This window comes from Pomacea canaliculata, linkage group LG10 (genome assembly GCF_003073045.1).
Source record: "Pomacea canaliculata isolate SZHN2017 linkage group LG10, ASM307304v1, whole genome shotgun sequence".
NCBI lineage: Eukaryota > Metazoa > Mollusca > Gastropoda > Architaenioglossa > Ampullariidae > Pomacea > Pomacea canaliculata.
Genome location: NC_037599.1, coordinates 16,404,467 through 16,429,829, shown reverse-complemented (window position 1 = coordinate 16,429,829; position 25,363 = coordinate 16,404,467). Strand labels below are relative to the sequence as shown.

Genomic DNA, 25,363 nt, shown 5'->3' with positions numbered 1-25,363 from the left:
CTTACTTATTTGTGCTCTCAGTTACCAGATGTGTCATGGTTAACATCACTTAGTATAGTGTGATAAGTCTGAACTGATCTGCAGTTTACTGTAAAGTTAAAGCATACATAAAAAAAAAAAATAATGCAACAGAAAGTTCAGACAGGTACAAATATTTATTTAAAAAAAAATACATGTTGCCATTGTAATTTAATCATTGTAGCAAGCAAATAGCTGGCATTGCAAAAATTTCAATGTGACTTCCCTATATATAGACAGACACTTGTCAATGAGAACGTAGATTCAGACACGATCTGAAGTGGAGAAATGTAGAAGCATACAGATAATGAGCAAGCAAATATAGTTGGTAGTAACTTGAGAGTTATATATCCAGAATCAGAATATTATGAGGACCCACAAAGTAAAGCCATAGATGCAACAAAAACGAAGATCTCACAGACAGTTACATTGCTATGAAGTTGTTTGCCATCTTGTATCCAATTAGACAGTTGTTTTGCTTCATGCAGCTTATTGCTGTCCATGTGTCACTCATGAACGACAGGATACTTGCAGATACTGACATACCAAGTACACCAGGCTACGTTCAGCAAACAGTACATACTCCAACTACTTGCATGGCGAAGCAAGGGAGACCATTACAATATTCCTCTTGTTAATAGGTGGAGGCGAGTCTATGGAAATAGCTTTCTGGCCAATGATGGAGACGAGGAACTTGTGTCAACAGTTCATCACAGCTGCAAAGTTCTCCGTCACAAGCGTTTGCATCACTGAAAATAAAAGTGCACGTTACGATGTCCTATTTTACTTATTCGCCCCTTTGCTTGTTCCAGCTAAAAGTTAAGCTTATGCTCTCCACCGGTAGTAGAAAAGAGGGAAGCTGGATAGACACTGCAGTAGCTAAGGTGTGACGCTAAGGCTTGTCTTGAGCTGCAGTAATCAGGTCTTACCATACTTTTTATGAAAACTGCCAGCTTTTTACTTCACTGTTACCATTAGGCAAAAGGACGAGCAAATTACTAAATGAAAGGCTGCCCTGCCATACAGTGTGGTGTACCTGACCACAGTCCACCAGTCCTCATTGATGTCAAGGTCACAGGATGGAGGTCAACATGGCTGGATCAAAGTGACCATCCTTCATTATATATCTCCTCTGCATGCTTACAAATATGTACATAAAATCTGTGTACACAAAGTAAACTCAATTCAAATTGAAAAATTCATATTATAAAATGTTCTAGACTGATACACTATGACCTCCACAACAGCATGCAGAGTACCTCTGTCTAAATCAAAAGGAGAAAATGTGCCCCTCCATTGCACAAACACTTCCAGCCGTTTAGGCAGAATAATGGCAGTAATTATTCACTTGATGTCTAAGAATTATGAAATTGTAGTGACACGATACTCAACTTTCCACAGACTGTACCCAATAAAATGTGCATTTAGAAGACAACTCTGATAACTTCATTACTTAATTTGGAAAAACACTAAATGCTCGAATAAATTGGCTGTGAAACCTGCAAAAATAAAGCAAAGTACAAATGAAACACATGTATAGTAATATTTTAAAAACAACAGGATATAATTTTACTTAGCACTGCTAGACTCCATAGCAAAACTCAAACTTTAAAGCAACAAGGGTTTACTGTCCCAAAAGCATGCTTTGGTCCATCTGTTAAGAAAATTTTTAATATCACTCTAATCCCAATTCTTTCTAGATCTGATTTGAATCAGCTACATCTTTAGGCAGAAATCCTATTAAAATGAAATATCCAATCAACAGTGAAATCATTATTAATAGTAACTTTAAATAGAGGCAGGTTTATCTTTCCCAAAAGTGCAATGTTATCAGTTATAATTTTAAATCTTTTAGCCATAGCTTTACAGTTGTGCATCGAAACTTTAAGAATATGGCTGATTTGCAACAAACCTTATGTCAATCTGAGGCACTGAACATGTAAAGACTTCTCCGTCAATGTTTAGAAGTTTTTCATATCCATGTTCTACTCTTCTTGTGCTGTTTGCCTGATCATTCTGGACCAGTTTCAAACGCACTCCTTTTACATGATGATGCTCGATGAAACTATTTTCAAACTGAAACCAGAAAATAAATGAACAAAACTGTACATGTCATAAGGTTGTTATAGGGATGTCATCCTTATTCATTAAGCACTAAAGAACTGAGTACTACTGCCACTAAATGTAGTAACTACAAAGCCCAATTTTGCTCCTTTTGATTTGGTTTTATACAGATGAGTGACCCATTCAACAGCCAAATAACTTTGAATTTTCCTTTTATATATATATATGTGTGTGTATGATCATGTTCACTGCCTTTTTTAACAGCTCACTGCAGAGAATGGCTGTGCCCTAAGTCATTAGTAATTGGCCTAGTTCCAAGGAAAACTACAGTTACACACTTTCACCATGTTATTATAAAGGTTTTTGACTGGTTAATTATCCACTACTTGAAGATTTGCATTCCTACTGCCATAAGGCCCTTCTCAAGCACCACTTCAAAAGCCAGTAGACAAACACCATCTGCCATCAGATTACTTGATGCTTCACCTCAATTGCCACCAAAAGACTATCATCTTCTCTCTATCCACTGGACATTGCCAAATGCCTGGGTGTATGTACTACCTAGGGCTGTCACACACCAACAGCTGCCTATGCGATATAAGCCTACAGACCCCTGAGCATGTCCTGCAGCTCTGCCCACTATAAAAGCAAGCATAGATAAGTTGAGGCCTCAGGGAGCCAGACTCACAGAAAAACTCTGGGTCACCAAAGCAGACATGAAGAAAACAGCCTACTTCATAACTGAAAACCTACATGTATGAGAGGAATGATCTCAGAAACGCAAAAGAAAGCTGCCATGGATACAAAAAGTGTAGCCCGAGGTTAGAAGTTATTTCAAACAACTAACTTTGGTTCATTACCTCATTACTAATTCTCTGTTCACAACATGCACAATTTGATATACCATAATTCTCATTCATGTTTTTGAGAGTAGGTGAAGACTTGATATCACAATTCAGGATATTAGGCTTGTTATGCTTCATTGTAAGCTGGAAAAGGTTATTCCACCAAAGTCTTGGCTGAAAACCTTGACTGATATCAGAATTTAAATCAAGCCAGAAGACATCTCTGTGAAAAACTAATAAAAGGATTTTGTTCTTTAAATCTCTTGGAAACTTTGAACATAATTTCCTGCTTGATTTAGGATAACCTTTAAAAAGACTACTTGGAATGGTAGTAAATATTGCTGCTGAGAACAATTTGTGACAACAGGCTAAAAAATACGTAGGGTCTTATCTGCTCATGCACCTAAGTATATTTTGTGAATGCTGCAGTAGAGTGCTTGTTAAATGTTACAACAAATTCATGCCTTTCTTTTGTCATACCATTTCTTTATCGTGTCTGCCAACAGCCATCATGAACTTTAGAAAGTCTACTCCACCAAAAGAGCTAACAAAGAATGCAGAACCCTTGTCACTCAAACAATTCATGCTAAGCTTGTCTGACATTTCTTCAATTGCCACTGGAAAATATGCCACACCAATCAAGTGCTTCACTCCAAGCTTCTTCCAGTCTGGAAAAAAACCCCAAAACTAAATTAATATCTCCTGGAAAGCAAGATAAGGAGGAAATGAAGTAAACTTGTTCAGTAAATTAGATTCCTATTATCGCATGCTCTCAAAATAAAACCAGATATGAGTACTCTAAGACAGTTTTTAAGAGCCCCAGAGAGAGAAACATTCTAAAACTTCATAGAAGAAGAGGGCATCGATTGTAATTAAATTATTTAAGAGAAATTAATGAAAAGAAAAATATTGTAGACCAAGAATTAAAGTGACTACTAAGAAAAACCCACTTACTACAGGCCGAAGAAGGAGAGACATCCTCGTTAATTTCCTTGCTGAAACAAAATTTGAAGAATAAAACATGCTATAGTCAGTTCTGGACATGGGCATTCTTCCAACCTAAGTTTGCAGATTAAACTCATTCTCTTTCTCATCTGCATTTGGCAGAAGATGAAATATAAGAAGGGTGAAATGAAGTTAGGAAAGGAAGAGACAATACAAAAAGATGTGTCCTCACATTGTTTGTCAAAATAACAATTTTCAATTTCAAAAGTAAGCTAAGAGCAAATTGTCAGCAGTTGAAATAGAAGGGTTACAGTCATGTGACAGTTAACATCAAATCATAAATTGATTTACTTCACTTCCTGTATGTCTGGGCTCACAAGCATCTCCAAGTCTATATCGTAAACTTGCTTTTTCCCCAAAGTTGATGTTACAATGGCATCTGCAAAAAAGTGCAATAGTACCTTTTATATCACTGGTTATATTACTCTAGACATCATTTCCAGCCTGCAAAGCTAGTCGGCCCCACTAAACGTAGACCACCTGCAGGTGGGCAGTGGGCTTTCCCGTTGCTACACGATGGGATTGATGGGTTTCCCACCAGTTTGCGCTAAACGCAGCTGTGTCCCCTAAAGTGGTCTGTTCCGTTAGGCGCAGTGCCATGCACATGGTGGGCTACCTTTTCTTACGCCTGGAGAGACGTACAAGTGCGCTACACACAGGCCCGTTCTTAGCCCCCGCGGGGCCCGAGGCAAAGGACATGTGCGGGGCCCTCACGCCACGATCACACGGTTTTAGTTGGGATCTAAAGTCACTTTTTTCCTCAGGGATATCTCGTATTTTATCATTGACAGCACGCTGCATACACATGACAACATAAGCCTACGATTAATTTATTTGTAACGTTCGTCAATAGGTTACAATCAAAAGCGCGGGGCCCCTTGAAGCGCGGGGCCCTAGGCAGATGCCTCGTCCGCCTGCCCCTAAGCACGGCCCTGGCTACACACATAACATAAGCCTTTCATCTGTTTATCCTTTGATCTCTCTTGTGGTAAGTTTGTTTATGTCAACAAAATTACTTACTTCTTTTATTTAATACAAGTATTAATTAAATTTTTTATTCAATTACTTTCAATGCATTTCTGTGGATTTTATCATGTAAAGAGCCCTGAATTATCTGTTACAGAGTGGCTGGTTTATGCACAACGTGCTGTTACTGACAGCTTTGTGAAGAAGCCAGCTTTCCAGCTTGGGATTTGGAGTACACTATAACTAAGGTGACCAGACGTTTCGGGGGCAAAAGCGGGACACGTGCCGATGATGGTGTCGTCACCGTCAAAAAAAAGCTCAAAAAAGTGATTTTTAAAGACAACCGGGGCATTTGATGGACTTGCCAGAAGGCCAGAAAGCGGGACATTGGGCGTCCCGCCCGATGAGCAGGCGGGACACGAGGTCAAAAACGGGACTGTCCTGCCTAAAGCGGGACGTCTGGTCACCTTACTATAGCAGAATGATCAGCATGGTTAGATTTGAATTTGAGCAGCTGCCATTTGCAGCTACAGATTAATAATGATGGCCTACCAATTTTTTTAATCACCAGGAACTCAGTTTTGGCCTATACTTGGTCAAATTTCAGATCCATTTGTTATCAATCCTTTTGTTATTGGTCTTTATTGTGGCCAAAAGAAGTGTACTAAGTTATATCTTTGTTTTGTACAGGGTAGAGATTGAACAGCTCCCAGGACTGTCTCTTTCTCTCACTGGCTGCATACGTAATAGCCAGCCTTAAACTGCCCACCTGTGGTTTCTGGCTACTGGACCTATTGTTACCCCAGAAGTTACAAGTTGCCTGAGACACTCAGGGAGGCCATGACCAGACAGGGTGGGATGGGGATGACAACTGGCCCATCGGGGGCTGGGAAAGGTCATGATGAGACCATGAGAAAAGGGGGGAGAGATGGTTCTGGAATGTTCAACGGAGATAGAATAAGATGCGTAACTTTAGGGTTGAAAGAGGCCTTTTGGTTTGGAAGTGAGAGTGGAGAAATTACAGGCCAGCCGCCGAGCGAAACTCTGAATAAAATCTTCAGTTTTGTGGCAATTCCATCTTTGTTGTGTTCTTGTACGACTAGTCCATCCCTTCGTAGCCATCACAGACTAGCATGTTGATTACAATATTTAACTGATTTTGTGAAGGAGATGCACGCATTGCAAAAAGGGTCTCATTATTTTTCCAGGAGTTGTGGAAAAAGTGATGGTAGCTTTATCATGTGTTATTTGCTGTAGTCCTTAACAGGCTTTTCTCAAGCAGGTTAAAGGTCATAGAAGCTATAATGGAATGTGGGAATGTAAAATTAGATACACATTTTTAATTGCTGCTACTAATATTATTGCAATAAATGTACATAATCTGCTGGTCACTTTGTTTCAATAAGTTTTAAATCCATTTTTAAAATAATTAATCCAGTCATGTTGACACTCATGCCTGTTAGTTTATTATTTTATTTTTTGTTCAATTTTAGACATTGGTCTTCATCAGGTTCAGATGAAGAAGCACTTAGTATCAGCACTACTGAAACGTATAACTTGTATAGCAGAAGAAACATGCATATATTTATGTTCCACTTGCTTGCGTTACATTAGAAATATAATTACTGTGCAATTATAAAATTCAGTTTTCATGTATTACTGAAAGAAATGTCCCACGATGGAATAAAACAGTGAATTATTGCAACAGTTTATACTCAAGGTCTAGCAAAAAAACACTGGGTTTCTAATTATACATAAGTACAATTCAATCTTTTCTGCTTTACTTCATGAACAGTTAAAGTGCACTTATTGTAAAATATGTAAAATGTAGGATTTCGTAAAATATCTCTGGATGTTAATAATTATACAATATCTTTTAATATAAATATGAGTTCGTCTAATTATAATCCTAGACTAACTGTGACTTTCAGAATAACAAGCTACAGTCGATAACACGTACTTACAAGGGTACCTAGCTTTTTTCATCCATCGCCTGTCTTCTGATTTCTTTATAAGCTCAGAAAAAATGCCATATCCCAAATGTAAACCACTGTAGTGGATCAGTTTGCTAGGTTCAAAAATTGCAAGTATGTTGACCAGGTGTGATTCACCTGCACAAGTATAGCAGAAAATTATCAAATGAAAATACTCATAATGGTTTCTTTCTTTGTACTAACATGTATGCAAACTCCCATAAATGCTTATGCACTTTCACATAAACAGGGAAAGAAAAACAAATTAGTTTGATTCCATTTTATGGATAGTCTGCTATTAGACATTGTATAAATTTGAAATTGATAATTACTGATAGCTCAGTCACTGCTTTATAGGCAAAACTATTTTTCAGTTTAAGAAAGTTCAAAAAGTGTAAATGCTAGCACAAGAATAGCATACCTCTGATGATGTTGAGAGCAGCAGTTTTAGCATCCACAACACCATTCCACCACCCAGAAAGTCCATTACCTGTACCTGCATTTTGAAAAAAGTACATGCCAAGTCTAATAAAAATGATAAAAGTCTTGGTGTTGCTGATAAAATTAAAACAATGTATAAAACAATTACATTAAACTCAAACTGATATCTATGGCTTTTCAAACCATCAACAAATGGCCTGCTCTTAATTCTGTAACAGAATAAAGAGTCTTTTATAAGACTTCACTACCTGTCAACACATCAGGATAAGACATAAATCTTCTAAACATGTATAACATTATATTCAAATTAAGAAAACACCATAGAGATCAGGAATAGCCTCTGGTGCTCACACACCTCCTGGGATTATGCCAAAGCCAATATTTGGAGGAGTAAGACTGGCATCAGGATTATTATAGTCAATTCCATTTTCCTGTTGCTTCCTCAGCACCACACCATGCATTACCTCCATGTACAGTCCGTCCCCACCAACGATCACTACCCTATGGACAGCAATTCAGATCATTATCTCATGACAATCATACTATGCTTACTTACATCTTAGTCTTTGCTGTAAAACATACAAAAGCAAGAGATGCAGGAACTTTCACACTGAAATTTAATGTAGTAAAGACACAACCAATTTAAAATGTTGCATGTTGGGAAGAGCTATCATTTTAAAGAAGAAAAAAATGATTCTTATATCACTGTACAGCAGCATGTATTGAGAAAAAGATTTGCTAGAGTTTAGGACCAAGTTAATTTCTACAGTATACTCTGACAATTCTTTATCAAAGGATCCCATCAGAAACGTTTGTGTCCTAATACATTCTGTGATCATTTTAAAGATCTGTTTTGTTTTCTGCTGCTGCAGGACAAGGCAAAGAAAAACATACTTGGTTGCTTATGATCAATGCTTTCCTGAACAACAAATGACTGTAAGAGTGTGAAATTCTCTCCCTTGAGCTGCAACCTTGTAACAGTTAGATAAGAGCTGATGAAAAATTGTACCTGCTTCACAATCTGTAAGCACAGAACAAATTTGGAAAAATTTTCCAAAGGAAACAAAAAGTAAAAAAAACTTGTGATGCAGCAAAAATATGAAGTTATGCATACCCATCCACAGAAGAAAAATCAAATGTGTTTCCAATTTCTTCTCCATGTCTTGCTCTTTCTGTCACTGTGCACACAAAATGTTTACTTCAAGATCACTTGGAACACACTTGTCTTTTCCTTATTCCACCCTTTAAAAACTGAACCATGTTTACTGGTGATGCACATTCCATTCGAATAAGGTTACTGCATGCATAAATTGTTCGGTAATGCTATGTGGACATACAAAATAATATAAATATTTGACAATATATGTAGCGTCATCGTGAAATGTTACAATGATACATAAAATAATAAATCCCAAAGATTAATAGAAGTGATACTAAAATGATAAGCAAATATGCTTACCTCTGACCACCAGTTCCAAACCAGCAAGATCAAATAAAGGTCGAACAAATTTCTCAAATGTCTGCCTGCCAGAGCCACTCCCACTAATGGGGTTGATAACCACCAGCAATTTCTTTGGCTTCCCTGTTAAGTAAAATAGTAATCCTCATTCATTAGTGTGAAGCAAAGAAACATTGGAATATACTAGAAATGAGACAATTAATATTTTTAACCTCTCTGAGTGATTAAAAATGAAAGAAATGCTTTACATTTTATGTAAAATTTGCTGATATTAAGTTTTACATCTTCTATATCTCCTAAAAATCTATGTAATGATTTTAGAATTAAACAAAGGCACAAACTTTTCAAGAATTTTTACAGAAATATAAGCAGTTTTTACTTTATTTTGACTTTTGATTTGAAAAAAGCCTAAAGTATTTTTTGAAAAGGAATTATTTAAAAAATCAAGATATGATTTTAAAAATATACTATTAATCATAATGAATTTCGTATATACATGCTGATGGTAAACAGCAATTTTGTGTCATTTTAACAGGTCATATAAACTTTAAAATATATAGCTCATCTAACATGCAAATCAACCAAAAAAAATTGTAAAGCATAAATGAATAATAGCAACATCTTCCACTACAAGTAACAAAAAGGCATGCAAAAAATTGGCATAATGAAAAGAGTTACCATGTTTTCTTTTTTCTTCAATCTGCTGAATCCAGTCACCTACTGTGCCATTTTTAACCTCCACGACGATGTTTGTGCATGATAGCTTCTTGCTCCTTGCTTTTCTAGTGATGTAATGGATAGAAAACTTTCTACCAGGTTGCTGCACTGAATAGCTGTTTTGTGAAGGTGCGTCCCTATTTTTATCCACAGCTTTAGATTTCCCTGATGAGGTCTCACAAGCACAGACAATGTCCACCCAGGCAACAGTGAAAAAAGCATTTTCTGCAAATAAAATTGTACCAAAAATTGTTAAATAAGGGTTTGTGTAGTATCATCTGTAACTTAGTAAACCACAAGTGCTATACTTTTTCAGTTTAAACTTATGTCTACCCAGTTATACATTTGATATACCTTTGTTTTGGCCTGATTTACTTTCTTGACGAACAAGTTGTAGTCCACTTTCCACCATGACGGATTTACCAATCTGCTCAGCTATTAACGCTCTTGTTATATTTTGTCTCCCCTAGATATCCGCTTTTGTAACAAAAGTCTTTATAGCTAAAGTATTAACCTTCTTCTAAACGTTCTGAGATTTAATCTGTATCTGATTTACTTGATGTCGGCAAAATTGTAGTAGCTGATAGCTGCGTATCAATCTAGCGCTATAAATGCCTCCTTTAGCACGTATACTTTCTTCACATCATTACAGATTATCTTCGCTTGCTGCGTACATGGTATAGTCCTCCAGCTTTGGTACATACATGTTCAGTTACATCAAGCTAATGCCGAGCTCTTTGAATTGATGATATTAATCTCCTTTGTAAAAACCTGTCAGGTTTCCGCTATAACAAATGACGACAATCAGTTATATTGAAACTACACACAGAAAAGATAATCATTATATTCTATAAAAGAATGCGTATTGAATCAAACAAAACATTCTGTCATCTCCATGTCAGGGAACAATAAATTAAATAAACTGCTGAATCTTGCATATTTTCTTCGTTATGGCCGCTGCTATTCGATTGTCTGTTCTGTTTTCTAGTATTCGCATCAAGATGGACAATAACAATCAATACACTCATCAAATACCCACCCCTCTTCATACTTCTTCCTATGTAGTTATGCGTGTAACAAAAAAGAGCGAACAAACAAAGACAAAGAATTACCTCCTAGAAACAAGATAGTTATAGCATGTCGCTTATAGCAATGTTCTTATTAGCACCATGCAAGTAATTCTTCAAGTGACTACTCTTTGAAATAGAGAATATGGTTCCTCTGTCATACCAAACTTATCTTCTTCATTGCTTACACATTCTCTCAGTATATAAGTATAATTAGTTATTTTCGATATATGGACTCATGTCTTCCTCTACTCTAATTATTCAGAAACAGGTTTGCTGAGATGGACTAGATTTTTATAGATGAGCCCTATATACAGTTATATAAGAAGAGGATTTACAAAAATAGGATAGCAAAGTTTTGAGTGGATTCCTCTGAAGTATTCTATTGTCAGGTTGTTTACGTTTTATTAAAACATTACTACGCTGTACATCAAAATGTTGATACATACCTATATGCGTTCAGGATAGATATATTCCATAGTAGTGTCAAAAAATTGGAAAAATTAATATTTAATATCCAATATGTTGTTATGCATGTAAGTAAAAATAATTCCTTACATTCCCCTTACCCACGATGACTTCTAACAGCTTAACAACATCTATGGTCTTTCCGTGAGTGTAACACAACCACTATACTAACCTCTGCTCACTCCCTCGACCTATATCTCAGACTGTGTTATCCCTGTTTAGTTTGTAATTCGTTCCTGTCACTCTATGTGTCTTGCATGGGGTTTTTCGTACTCTATTCCTCTCATTGCATTATTTCTGTTTTCTCACTATAGCTTGTGTCAAACATGAGGAGTGTATGCTCTTGTCATGAATCTTACCATTATAATATGCAATATTATTATTATTTTCCTCGATTGTTTAAATTATTTGGAATAATCAATGATCCACAGGGACGTATGTGCTGGTACGATGAAACCGTTACTTTTCCCCACAAGAAGTTGCTGAACGCATTGTTGTATTCACATCCATGGTTGCTGCGAACTGAAGCTGACTTCCGGCTAACGTTAATGTGTTGAAATGTCATTACAGCTTCAGCAACTCTACAATGGTCACATTTCTAACTTGTGATGCTTTTTATGACTTTGATGATATTGCACCATGGTGACCAGACCTACATCCAAATTAAGTGGACTAAATAAACTGTGAGCCCTGTCTGAGGTAGACAGCACTTAATGCGACTTTTTATATGAAACATAGTCTTTGCTATCAGTATAATTGGTGACAGCATCCAACACTTTATCTGTTTGTATATATACATGCGGTGCTGCTAGCATCGGACATTTCTAAAAAGTGTTATTATGTATATGTGCTTATTGTATGACAAACGTCAATTAAACGACCAATTTTAATACATTCCTGTCAAAATATACATAACAATACCTGCATGTATTATAAAGAGTTAAAGTGCACATTTTTCGAAACCTTGCGACCATTTACCTTCACAATAGGTAATGCACCTTTTCTGCTCTGATGAAAGAACAGCAGAATCTGTCAATCGTTGTGACTGAATCGCCAATTAAGCAACACGTTGTCAATGCATGGAGAATATCCTGCGTCTGACCACGAACTATATCCCCACGGGTCTGATCCAAAGCACTTTCTGCGGACGTGTGAACTGTTCATGGAAATGTGATATAATACGTTATGCGCCTCATCTGCGTTCTTGTTTGTGACCTGTGATTATCGGGCTAGGTGCATGAGGACTGAAGGAAATCGTGGCTAGACTGGCTATTTTCAGACTCATGATGAGCAGGGCTGGCACAAAGGCTGTACGTGCTGCTCCATATAAGCGGAAGACATTACTGCGGCACCCAAAGTGAATCGTTTATCAACACAAATATTGGAATAATTATACATTTAGGCTTTAACTCTGTTTTCTTAACTCAAAATTTAAACAATACAAATAGCCTTACATATTGCCTATTACATATTAATGTTTGCATCCGCTCCTTGGATTTTGCCTACTGCCGTTTGATTAATATATTTTCAAATTTGTCTCCTAGTTTAATTACCGCCTTTTGGCATTGTCGATGACGACACCATGCATTTCGTTCCCAAAACATCTGGTCATCCGTGCAACCATACTACACAACAATCATATCAGGCATAGTGAAAGTTATCCACTCAGGTTTTTTTCCCGTTTTCCCTGATAAAGGACTGTAACGAATCCATTGTAAAACTTTATATACATACGCCACAACTCGTATCAAAACTTGCATCCATACGAAGACAAAAAAGCTTTTCTCAAACGACATAAGCTATAGTAACATTACGAACTATACATGTAGTGTCATTCAAACCCGGTAAAGTAAACAAATCCATGTTACTAAACAGCTACGTGTACATCTCCTATCCTGCTAGTGCTGATTCCGTGGTCCTATTTAAACTGTGTAAGCACTTTATCACACATTGCATTGCTCTTCCAACCTATACACTCGAAATTAATTTCAAGCTTCTCTTCTCTCAGCTCTTTCTTCAAAGTGGAGTCAGAACTCATTTGCGACCAGAACTGTTTAGAACCACAGAGCGTAGTTGTCAAGATACGTTTATTATTACATTTAACTTTCTCGAGAATTCTGCTCTCTGTCTATTTGACTAAATCTCGAACACCTAAGATTGCTTTCATTGTACACAAAGTACGTCTTTATTCTACAATGTACACGTGTGACTCATGCATACCACATGTGATCTTCCCTTATAAAATCAGACTTGTGTACTTTATGAGAGAACATGCGATTCAAGAACTGATGAAATTAACAGGCTTATGAGGACGACCGCGATTCGCGGCTTTGCACACTGCATTGCAACAAGAGTCTACTCTTATTTTGCTGTTTGAACTATCTACCAACACCGCTCCCTTCTTAGTTGCTGCAAATGCGCCCTCGGATGTTATAGGCTTTCCTGTAACACATGAACTGAGAAACTCGCTTATTGTGAAGTGAACCTACAAGTAGACGAAAGGTGTCCTTCTAATGTCATTTTATGAAAACGATATATACCCTTTAAACATTTTTGTTTTTCATCACTTTAAAAAATACAACAAAACATGACCATTATTGGCACCTCTATAGCCGTCTCTCCCTGCCGCGCCTTATACTTTCCCGCTGGTCAGCTGATCACTACAAATGCCCCTGTCTCGAGTATGGAGCCGTTTCATGTAAATACATGGACTGAAAACCTTTAGCGGTGATGGTCAATTACAGAGAAAAATGTTCCTGCTAATGTCAATTGCTATAGAAAATATATACTTCTCACCCTCTACATTCATTCTCTAATAAAAACCAACAAAAAAAAAAAAAAAAAAACAGCAGGCCTTTTTTGCGCCCCCTCCCTCTTTCCGCGACTGCGCCCTATTGAGAACTATGGTAGAACCGGCCGAGGCTTCAGTTTCTAACCTGCTCCAACTTATCACCGCATAACGTCGATAGTCGGCCCCGAAACTACTTAGAAAATGTTTTGGGGTTAGGTATTTGTCTCTATCGTAGTAGATGCTATATGGTGACTCGATCAGAACCTGAGGATAAATGTTTCACTGTCTCTTCTTAAGTCTAGATTTTTTCAATTTTTTTTTAAACTTTCATAAAATCATATGCAACGTGGATTAAAAATGCCTTCCTTTAGGTGGGAGGGCAATGGTTTGTCTTGGATTAGCCTGTATGAAGAAAGGACAGAAGCAGTAATCCTCTATTGCACAGTAAACACAGCTCATGCGGTCATGCCCACATGGTATTAATACCAATGATCTCTGTGTTATCAAATGCTCTGTGGTTAACACCTTTTAGTATGATTTGGCCACTCCAAACTGCTCTGCAGTTTAGTGTAATCAAGGTTCAAGTGTTCATAAAAAATGATGCAGCACAAGTAAAATCACTCAGAAGTTGCCATGGTAATTTGATTATTGTGACAAGCTAACAGCTAGCATTGCAAAAATTTTGATGTCACTTCTCTACACATAGCAATACCTACTTGTCTGTTCTCTATCAAACAAAGCAGTACTCCCTTTGGCTGGCTTTTTTCAATAGAATAAGAGCCAGCATTAATAGTTCCTAAATATTTTAGAAATGCTGAACAAAATGAAGTGAAAATAATCAAAACTATAAGACAATACCAAAAGATATATATATATCAGACAATTGTTAAAAACAATGGTTAACAACAATATGTTAATAAATCAGTTTTAGAACCATCTAAGTACTCTTTCAATTCCAAAATACATGTAAACTTTGACATCAGTTCTGCTGAAGTAAAAATATGCTGTATAAATAAATTACCACCATGGGCCAACATCGCAAATATAGTGCTCATGCAATCTTTGGTCACTAAATGTTAATGAAAGCAATGTGGGTCTTTGATTGCAATTAAATGGACCAATTAGTTGCATAATTAATACATCATGGCTAATTACATAACAACATGGACAATCATTGGATTAGTCAGACATTTAAGAAAGAATGCAGGCGGTTGGTTGTGCAGTAGCTAAGGCATCCGTCATCACAACAGTGAGAATCATGTGTTGATTTTGTGTCTTGTTTATGTACAGTGCTTGAACACCTCATGGATCTGTTGGCAAAATTTGACTTGAATTTGTGTCATAGGTTCATCTTCTGGGTATAGGTCGATTTGACTTTTGGCGTTAGGATAATTTGGTTTTCCATGTGTCAATCTCCAAATTGAGAATAATAAAAAATGTTCTTAACTGATACGCTATGACCACCACAGCAGCATATACTTGAGACTAAATCAACGGAAAGAATATGGCCTTCCATTGTATAAACACCTACAACCATTTAGGTAAGTGAATAATGGTAGTAATGATTCCAACAATGTACAAGAATTACTGTAAATGTAAAGAACTGTAGTGATAAGGCATATTATGTTCCTGCAGACTGTGACCCTGAAAATGTGCATTTAGAAGACAACTCTTATTATTTATTATTTGATCTTATCATTTATTTTGGAAGAACACTAAATGCTCGAAGAAACTGGTTATGGAGCCTGCAAAAATAAAGCAAAGTGCAAATATATAATATTGATACATACAAATAAAATAGTATTTTAAGAGTAAATAACAATACAATATTGCATAGCAAATCTTAAATTTTATGACAAGGGTTCAATGCTTTAACTTCCAAAAGTAATAATAGCATGCTGCCAGTTCATTTGTTAGATGAGTTTCAATATTTCCCTAATACCCGATTCTTTAAAAATTTTAATTTGATTTTAATGTTAATTTAAATTTGAATAAGCTGCATCTTAAAGAAGAATTCTCATTCATGAAATACCCTTAACAGACAAATCATTAGTAACAATTCATTTTAAATATGGGAAGGTTCATGTTACTTTGTAGGCCTCTTTTTTCAAAAAGTATAATAGTATCAGTTACAGGTATAGAACTGCTAGCCATGGATTTGCAGTTGGGCATAGAAACTTTAAGAATACAGCTGATTTGCTACAAACCTGACTTCAATCTGAGGAACTGAACATGGAATAACTTCTCCATCAATGTTCAGAATTTTTTCAAATCCGTGTTCTTGTGTACTTGCGCTGTTTGCTTGATCATTGTTGACCAGCTTTAAACGGATTCCTTTCACCTGATAATGCTCAATATACCTCTTTTCAATCTGAAACCAGAAAAATATTTGCCATGAACAAAAAACTCTAAGAGCTTTGTACTGTTTGTGGGGACAGAGTTTGTGAGTCAATATTATAAAAAGAAAATGAGAAAAATAATCTGTAGAATCTATAAAACCCACACTTTGTTCATCCTGAAGTGGTTGGAATGACCTAATTTTGTTTTCTAACACACATTTAATATCCAAACAAACTTATTTTCCTTTTTTCAATATCTACATGTATCAACAGTGTTAGACCTACATGCATCAATTGTTTTAGGTCAACCAAAGGAAATGGTTATTCCCTTTTTTCAGTTGTCATGCTGAGAAACTTATACTTTCAGATGTTGAGACACAAAACAAATAAAAACAAAAATTCAAAGGAAACATGGCCCTTTTATGGATGGAAAGCAAGAGTTGAAAGGAATGAGAGCTCATATCCTTTCCTCCCACAAAAGGGAGTTGTCATGACATGCAACAATTAATACAAGATTTGCATTTCTCCTGCCATGGATACATTGGTTAAAGCCTAATCAGAGTGGAAAAGTTGTTTTTAAACTACTGGGTTTGGCTCATCATCTCATCATTGGTTCTCAGAACCTGAACGATTTACTCTATTTACAAAACACAAAACTTCAAACATACCAATTTCCACTAACATTTTTGGAAAATGGTCCAGGCCTAATTCACCTGACTTAACAGTTAACAAAAATTAGGCTTCTTATGGCAATGCATCCTTAGCATAAGGGGGTGGGGGGGATTTGGTGTTGTACGCCGTGTCAGCAACTGAGGCTATATTACGGCAAGCAGCCAGCCCTGTAAACAGATGCCACGTGCAGAGAAAGAACAGCATGCCCGAGACGAGAAATGAACTCTGGGCAGCCAACCTTCACTGTATTGGTGACAGGCGCTAACAGTGCTAACCGTTGCGCCACCGGGCCGCTCCTCTTTAGCATAAACTACTGACTCTACTGATATCAGTTTTATTTTTGGTCTATTCAGGAGTTGCATCTCTATCAAAAACTAATCAACAGGCTACATATTTTAAATCTCTCAAAAACTTTGAACTTCATATTTGTTTTCAGATAACCTAACCTTCCAAAGAAATGTTGCTTCAAATAGAAGTAAATCTTACTACTGACAACAATTTGTCACAAGATGCTCAAAAAAATATTAAGTAGGTCTAAAATGTTCATGCATCTTAGCGTGAAAATGCTGATGTGGCTGTAGTGCTTGTTAATGAAAGCAACCATAATTGATAGTGCTCTTCTCTCGTCATACCATTTCTTTATTCTGTGTAGCAAAAGAAACCATGAACTTCAGAATATCTACTCCACCAGCAAGATTAAAAAGGACAAGAGAAGCCTTGTCACTCAAGAAATTCATCTGACATTTGTCTGACATTTCTTTAGGGACAACTTCCAAAACAAAAGCGAGTAGGCCAGTTGTGTGCTTTACTCCAAGCTTCTTCCAATCTGAAAAAACAAAACAAAACAAATAAATAAAAATCACATAGAAGATGGTGTAAGGAAGAGTTCAAGTTCAGTAAAGTGCAATTAATAAAAAGAAAGATACTCGATCTCTGCAGTCAAGGAAAGTAACCTTTGAGAATATCCCACTTATTGAAGAATGACATACACATGCAGTGATTCCTCTAAGACTTTCAAATGTCTCAGAGACAAACAAATATTCTAAAGTCTTGTTAAAGAAAACGGCATTAATTGTAATGAAATTTTTTAGTGTAATTAAAGGAAATAAAGATTTTTTGCAGAACACTTACTGAAGACTGAAGATGGAGAGGCAGCATTATTGATTTCCTTGCTGAAAAAATTAAAGGATAAAAATGATGCCAATTAACTACATGTTAGCTTCTGGACATGTGCATTCTTCCAAGTTTGAAGATTAAACTTGTTCTCATTCTAGTATCCATATAAATATGCATCTGTCGGAAGATGAAGTGCAAGTAAAATTGCTAAAATAAAGTTTGAGAATGAGGAGACAATGAAGAGAAATTTGTCTTCAAGCAGTAAATTTGTGTGGTAAAACATTTTTTCAATCTGCAGTTTAGAAGTAAACTAAAAGAGCAAAGTGTCAGCAGCTGAAATACAGGGGTTACATCCATGTGACAATAAACATTATCATACTTCACTTCCTGTGTGTCTGAGTTCACAAGTACTTCCATGTCTATGTCATAAACTTGCTTTTTTCCAAACGTTGATGTCAAGAAGGCATCTGCACAAAGTGCAATGGCTAGTTATATTTTTTGTATATTTTTAAAAAAGTAACTTATCCTTCACCTTTTACTTTATTAACAAAAAATAATCATATTATTAATAGTACTCAGATACCTATAGAAGCTAATCATTATGCAGTATCTCCTGATATATATGATTTCATTGTAACTTATCTCCCATTAGCTTTGACTTCGATAATGCATGTAGCATACAGCGTATATCACACTTACATGGATATCTAGCTTTTTTCATCCATCGCCTATCTTCTGATTTCTTAATGATCTCAGAAAAAAAGCCATATCCCAAATGTAAACCACTGTAGTGGATCAGTTTACCAGGTTCAAAAATTGCATTCATGTTGACCAGGTGTGATTCACCTGCAGAATAACAGCAAAACATTATCAATTGAAAATACTCATGATGCTTTCCTTCTTTGTATTAATATGCATGCATACTCATGCACGCATATCCACACATACCTGGAAGGGAAAAAATAAATCATTTTGTATCCACCTTATTTGTAGTCTGCTATCTTATAATGTTTTGATGACCATCCATGATATAACTCTGACAGTGTCTGCACTAATTAACAAAATTATTTAAAGTTTTAGAAAGTCCAAAATATGATTATAAAATATAATACAGAATCTAAAAAGAATAATGTACCTCTGATGATGTTGAGAGCAGCAGTTTTAGCATCCAGAACACCATTCCACCACCCAGTAAGTGCGTTACCTGTGCCTGCATTTTGAAAAAAAAACCACAAAAAAACATGTAAATAATAATGGTGATGTTGATGATGAAATGGTGTAGCTGATAAAATTGAATTTATGTAGTTTATGAAATTAAAATGATATGAAACTCGAACTGACATCCTGTTCTTTTCAAAACACCAATAAATGACCTGTTTTTAATTTTGGTGATATAATAAATAGAAGTATTTTATATGACTTCACTGTAAACACATCATGATAAGATATAAATCTAAACATGTATAATATTAATGTAACATTAGGAAAAGAGAACATGATGCTCACACACCTGCTGGGATTATGCCAAAGCAGATGTCTGGAGGAATGAGACTGGCGTCAGGATTATTAAAGTCAATTCCATTTTCCTGTTGCTTCCTTAGCACCATGCCATGCAAAACCTCCATATACATTCCGTCCCCACCTACAGTTACTACTCTATGAACAATCCAGTTTATTATCTCATGACAACCATAAACTGTTCTTTTGTCCTAGTCTTTGTTACCCAAGCAACAAATGTGGGACCTCTATAAATCCTCCACAAAATTACACTGATATATTATGTAGTACCAAAAAGAAATAAGAATGTTAACATATGACATACATGTTGGGAAGAGGAATCTTTGAATAAGCAGAGTTTGACATAAGGAAAAAAGAAATGCTTCCTTTTCACAGCACAGCTGTGAATTTTGGTCCCATTTAATTCTTAACATGTTTTCATCCTAATACATTTTGTGATTATTTTAAAGATCTGTCTTGACATGTTCTGGCTATTGCAGGACACAGCAAAAGAAAAACAAATTAACGCAATTGGTTGATTTACAAAAGGGGTGAGGATCGTTTTGCACAGTTCGCACATGTAAAGACTGCCCCTGCTCCCAGCCTGCCTGCCACTGTTCTCCTAGTTTACAGGCATCCAAAGAGAATCATGTGTACATCTCCCTTCATGTATGCATGTCCTATCTATCCTGTAACATATGTTCCTTTCTTGTCCCTCAAAATTTACATTGTTATTGTCATTCAATTAAAATATACTCCTTTGTTGCGATGGAAACAGCTCCTGGATTTACTGCGGCTGCCTTTATCAGGCAAGATTAACTGATTTTGTGGGCCGCACATTGTCCACCCCAACCCTGAATGATCACGAATAAGTATGAAATTGTCTTCCTTGAGTCGTATTTTTGCAAGGCCTTCCAAAAGAATTCGAGAAGAGCTGATGAAAATTGCTGCTTCACCTTCTTCCATCACAGAACAAATTTGGCAACATTTCCCCAGTTGCGGGGGAGTCATTACCAAAAATTCGTGATAACAATAAAGTAAAAATATGAAGTTATGCATACCCATCCACAGAAGAAAAATCAAACGTGTTTCCAATTTCTTCTCCATGTTTTGCCCTTTCTGTCACTGTGCACACAAAATGTTTACTTCAAGATCACTTGGAACACCCTTGTCTTTTCTATACTCCACCCTTTAAAAACTAAATCACATTCACTGATGATGTATATTCATTTCAACTACTGAGTTTATTGCATTCATAAATTGTTTGGTGTTGCTATGTGGACATTGTTGCGGCCCTATACTCCTCGAGGAGTTAAAAAAGAATAAACCCATGTAGACATACAAAATAATATATTTAACAATACATGCAATTTCATCTTGAAATTTTACAATGATACATAAAATACTAAGTCATAAAAATTTATAGAAGTGATGATTAGCAAATATGCTTACCTCTGACCACCAGTTCCAAACCAGCAAGATCAAATAAAGGTCGAACTAATTTCTCAAATGTCTGCCTGCCAGAGCCACTCCCACCAATGGGGTTGATTAGCACCAGCAATTTCTTTGGCTTCCCTGTAAAAAAGTATTCCTCATATATCCTAGACTACATTACTGAAAGGTTTGAAATAGGATTACAAGACGAGAAAAAGTAGAATCTGATGGTAGGGACTAGAAATGAGATAATAAATAAGTTTGACTTGCAACATCTCTGAGTGCTTTAAAAAAACATGAAGCTCTGCATTTTGAGTAAAAATGCTAATATTAAGATTGTATAAGATATATAAGATTATAAGATTAAGAATTTTAGCTAAGAACTATTAGACAAACCAAAAACTACATGATTTTACCTGTTTTTGACTTTGTTGTTAAAAAAGCTCTAAGTATTTTTAGAAATCACAAAAAATGTTAAGAAATAAAATAAAAAATGAACTTTAAAAATTTTATTTTTATTTTCTTACTCTTAATCATGATCAACATATGGACAGTGAACATAACAATTTTTTTTTTCCATCTGCAGGTCCATATATAATGGAAAAATATTACTGTCAGGTATATGTTTAAAACCTCACATGTAATACAAATGAACAAGAAATTTTTTTAAGCATAACAATAGCAACAACAAAACAAATATTAACATATCTTGCACTAAAAGTACCCAAAAGCTGTACAAAAATTGGTATCATGAAAAGAGTTACCATGTTTTCTTCTTTCTTCGATCTGCTGAATCCAATCACCTACTGTGCCATTTTTAACCTCCATGACCATGTTTGTGCATGACAGCTTCTTGCTCCCTGCTTTTCTAGTGATGTAATGGATGGAAAACTTTCTACCAGCCTGCTGCACTGTATAGCTGTTTTGTGAAGGTGTGTCTGTATTTTTATCCACAGCTTTAGATTTCCCTGATGAGGTCTCACAAGCACAGACAATATCCACCCAGGCAATACTAAAGACAGGATTTTCTGCAAAAAAGTTGTCCCAAAAATTCTTAGGTTTGTGCAGTATCATGTATGATAGTTCACCACAAATGATATACTTAATAAAATTTATGTCTACTCAGTTATATCTGACATACCTATGTTTGGGCCTGATTTGTTTTCATGACAAACAAGTTGTAGTCCACTTTCACACATTACCAATTTGCGTGCTTTGCCTTTAACCAGTACTTCTTCTTCCTTCAAGATTCCATTTTCACTTGCTGCAATTTTAATAGTCTGGACTGCTGCAGTACTTTGTAGTGGTGTAACATTGTCACCAACCTCTAATTCCTCCATATTTTGTTCACGGTTGTTGAAGTGTTAATTCCTCCTAATTAAAACCTGTCAGGGTAAAATGAAAAAAATTACAGATTAGTGTAAGAGAAATCTCAGTGGTGTAGGAACATGCAGGGAGCAAGAGGGGCAGTGTCCCCTCAAGAAAGATACCGAGAGGGCAAGAATGTGAACGTCGTTCACTGTCAGTATGGAGTTTGCTCCCTCAAAGCTGATCATCTTCCTGCAACACTAAATCTATATAATTATAAAAGCTGTGTAACTGTTGAACAAACAATTGACTGTCATGTGCTGTAACCTATGTCTGTCATAAACAATTAAAAGAGACCTGTATATTTCATCTGATTTCTGTTCTGCTCTCCGTAAATGATACACTCTCCGGATCCTTTTTAATGTGCTACATTCAGACACAAAATACTTCACTTAATTGTTGGTTCTCCATAGCACACATGCTTGATGCTAGTTAAGATTCTGTTTACTCTTGAGAATCTATTCCTTTAACCTGCAGACGTCTGTTGCTATACACGTTCATTATTAATTAATACCAGAATAGCAGGCTTCATCTAATATATGTTTCTCATCTCTGTTGTGAAAAAATATACTGTTCGAAGGCGTATCCTTGGGTGAATGCTAGGAATTGTCTCTTAAGAGCTACATTAACTGATAGGCTGGGAACATTGTTGATAGGCTTTTTATTAGAAAAGATTTTTATATAATCATGGTGCAAAACGGTAGCTGTTGCCAGGTATAGTTTGGCGCTAGATATCTTAGTGTTGATAAAAATCTTAGTTAACGTACGAACTCTGATCGTCACTACCGTAAGATAGCAAAGACCGTATTTGGTTCTGTCGAAGAGATGTCTTTAATTGGTTGTAGTAGACTGTTGAGTCTTTAGTTTCTGCGAGTAAAAACACCAACCTGTGTTTACATTGGTCTATGTGAAAGTCGTGTTATGTGAAGCACGAAGACGAACAGACCATGCAGTCTACTCGTCCAATGGTCCGTGGTTTCTTTCGCGCTGCTTCGTTCATTCGTGCGTGACCCAGCGACTGGAAAACTGTGTGCGTGCTTGACCCAATCTCTTTTGGTTTCTGTGTCAGACCCGCAAAGAACGTTTATCAAGATGGCGAACGCTGTATGCGGTGTTCTGACTGTAACCATTATTTCTTTGGCAGGAGTCAACTGGAGCAGCTCTTTACGACTTCATCCAGTTCAGCGCTACACTTTAAAACCCTTTCTCCTCTAGGCGCCATACCCATGCATGTATGTGCCAAATCATCTCTTCCTACCCCTCGATCCTCGCGAAAAATTCTTTAATACTGCAAAATATTATTCACTATTTATATTACTACTTTAATACAATTGAGTTTTGACATTCCTGTCCAATTAATATATCTAACAACTTCTGGTATTAAGAAACGGCATTATTTTGGACCGTTAGGAAAATTTACCTTCACATCAATTTAGAGAGTGCACCTTTTCTGCCCTCGATGAAACAAGACGTAACAGATGCACACGTCAATCAACTTGTGCATACTGCATCAGTTGGTTACAGCTGTCAGTGCACTGGCTTTACCGCCTGACCCAATGTACTTTCAGGCATTGGAGCACGCAGGAGACTATAGGAGCATCCATTTACACGTTATCTGAACTGTGGTTTAATTGTATCCGTCGATTATCGGGCTGGGTGCGTGTGTTCTGAACGAAATCGTGACAAGGCTTGGGTATTTTCGGAATCTTTCTGAGCTGAGGCTTCGGTTTTGTCGATAATTCGCACCTTCCCCACTTGTTAGTCACAGCCCTGGCTGGCTGGCTGTTTGTGGAATACTTTAACATTCTGAATGATTGAATCTTCTTTCGTGTTTTAAATGTTGTTCATTAGTACATATGTTGCCCCTAACTAAAGTCTATGTTTAGTACATTGCATTTTGTGCGGAAGGATGTTCTGGAGTTTGTGGTGGTGGTATACTATATATGGTGTACGTATACCTTTTTATATACTTATAATTTGATAGTTTTAAATGTACATACAGGACTTGCAATTGCACGAAAACTCATGCATGCACATACCTTAAGACCACGTATATATAGACATGCGATTTCATGAACTCGTGTACTGGTAAAGTAAGTATATATTATATGTGTTGCCATTAATGCACATTTTAAAACCTGTACATCGTGAATTCGCTGCTTTTACACCATAAATATAATTTGTTCACCATTTAAGAAAAGATCTAAGGATGAGTATTTATATAATAGATACTTTTGTCTCCCGTCTATACAAGATTGTCGATCAAGTGCTTCGATCGCAATTATCTTCTACGTTGAATCATATAAACACATAATTCTTTTTCTTTGCAACATATCGTTGAAATGTTTAAGCTTCCATTTGAAACTCGTACAGCAGAACGTACTGGGTGAGCAGAAAAATGAAGTTACAAGAAGTTGCCCACAATTAGGCTAACGTACGTAAAAGTATTACTGTACAGAGTTCATTATATCTTAATATCAGTACCATTAGAAACAGCAGCCATAGTATTTCACATCTTTTTTAAATTAGAACAGGCCCCTTGGGTTATATACCTATATTACTAAGACTTGTTGTAACTGTTGTGTTATTGGTTTGTGGGTATTAGAGGTGGCACTCATTAAACTGTCCAGTTAGAAAACACACAAGAGACAGCTTCATGTCGGCTCCCGCCCAAGTATATTTAAATCTCTTAACCGGAACTAAACCTTTTACGGATTGCTCATTTTGGAATAAGGCCAACACTTGCCTTATGTCACATCTCCCTTTCTTTAAAATGGACATTGTTTCAATATAACTTAATTAACATTAATTTTAATATTCTTGAATTTCCTATTCAAGTCTATGTGCGTTTGCTTCGAGTCAATCATTTACAAGTCAAGTCTCTGTGGGATCTTGATGGTGCGACCACTCTTGTAGTCTTGACAGGCTGGTCTGGAGGAGCGATGACTTTGGACGCTGGCACTTCCTGTGCTGCGGCTCCTGAACATGGCTCTGGATTGGTAACAGAATGTCTGGATCATCTGAGTGTGTATCAGACAAGGGGTCGAGATCCTCTTCGGACTTTGGGTTTGTTGGAATAAGGGACGACAGAGTCTTTGGATAGGTCTGGGAGTCTCTGGATTG

The 25,363-nt window shown here is 36.4% G+C and overlaps 1 protein-coding gene across 8 annotated transcripts; it reads right to left on the bottom strand.

Moving 5' to 3' along the window:
• Nucleotides 1–136: 136 nt before the first annotated feature.
• Nucleotides 137–24,930, bottom strand: LOC112573424 (ceramide kinase-like). Of its 8 annotated transcripts, XM_025253791.1 has the most exons (15): nt 23,661–24,290; nt 23,128–23,300; nt 22,062–22,257; nt 9,843–9,890; nt 9,450–9,713; nt 8,772–8,894; nt 8,427–8,490; nt 7,668–7,813; nt 7,293–7,367; nt 6,863–7,009; nt 4,224–4,311; nt 3,882–3,922; nt 3,408–3,595; nt 1,931–2,094; nt 137–1,517 (listed from the first exon to the last, which is right to left on the bottom strand). In XM_025253791.1, exons 3-15 carry the CDS (start codon nt 22,210–22,212, stop codon nt 1,472–1,474), a joined length of 1,545 nt encoding a protein of 514 aa, XP_025109576.1. In that variant the 5' UTR covers nt 22,213–22,257; nt 23,128–23,300; nt 23,661–24,290; the 3' UTR covers nt 137–1,471. The 8 variants fall into 8 exon arrangements, with proteins under 8 accessions (XP_025109576.1, XP_025109571.1, XP_025109577.1 ...); XM_025253786.1 differs by lacking the exons at nt 137–1,517; nt 1,931–2,094; nt 3,408–3,595; ... (7 more) ...; nt 9,450–9,713; nt 9,843–9,890 and adding exons at nt 14,436–15,559; nt 16,022–16,185; nt 17,458–17,651; ... (6 more) ...; nt 20,891–21,013; nt 21,637–21,900 and having other exon boundaries at nt 22,014–22,257; nt 23,661–24,930; XM_025253792.1 differs by lacking the exons at nt 137–1,517; nt 1,931–2,094; nt 3,408–3,595; ... (7 more) ...; nt 9,450–9,713; nt 9,843–9,890 and adding exons at nt 14,436–15,559; nt 16,022–16,185; nt 17,458–17,651; ... (6 more) ...; nt 20,891–21,013; nt 21,637–21,900 and having other exon boundaries at nt 22,198–22,257; nt 23,661–24,930.
• Between the last annotated feature and the right edge of the window lie 433 nt (nt 24,931–25,363).

Bases quoted from the DNA above. Each gene is read 5' to 3' on its own strand.
- LOC112573424 (XM_025253786.1), bottom strand. From the start codon at position 22,212: ATGGAGGAATTAGAGGTTGGTGACAATGTTACACCACTACAAAGTACT. The intron at 19,152-19,451 runs GTGTGTGAGCAT...TTCAAAATGCAG, and splicing joins CTTTGGCATAATCCCAGCAG to GCACAGGTAACGCACTTACT. The intron at 15,560-16,021 runs GTTTGTAGCAAA...TTATTTTTGCAG, and splicing joins GTTCCTCAGATTGAAGTCAG to GCTCCATAACCAGTTTCTTC.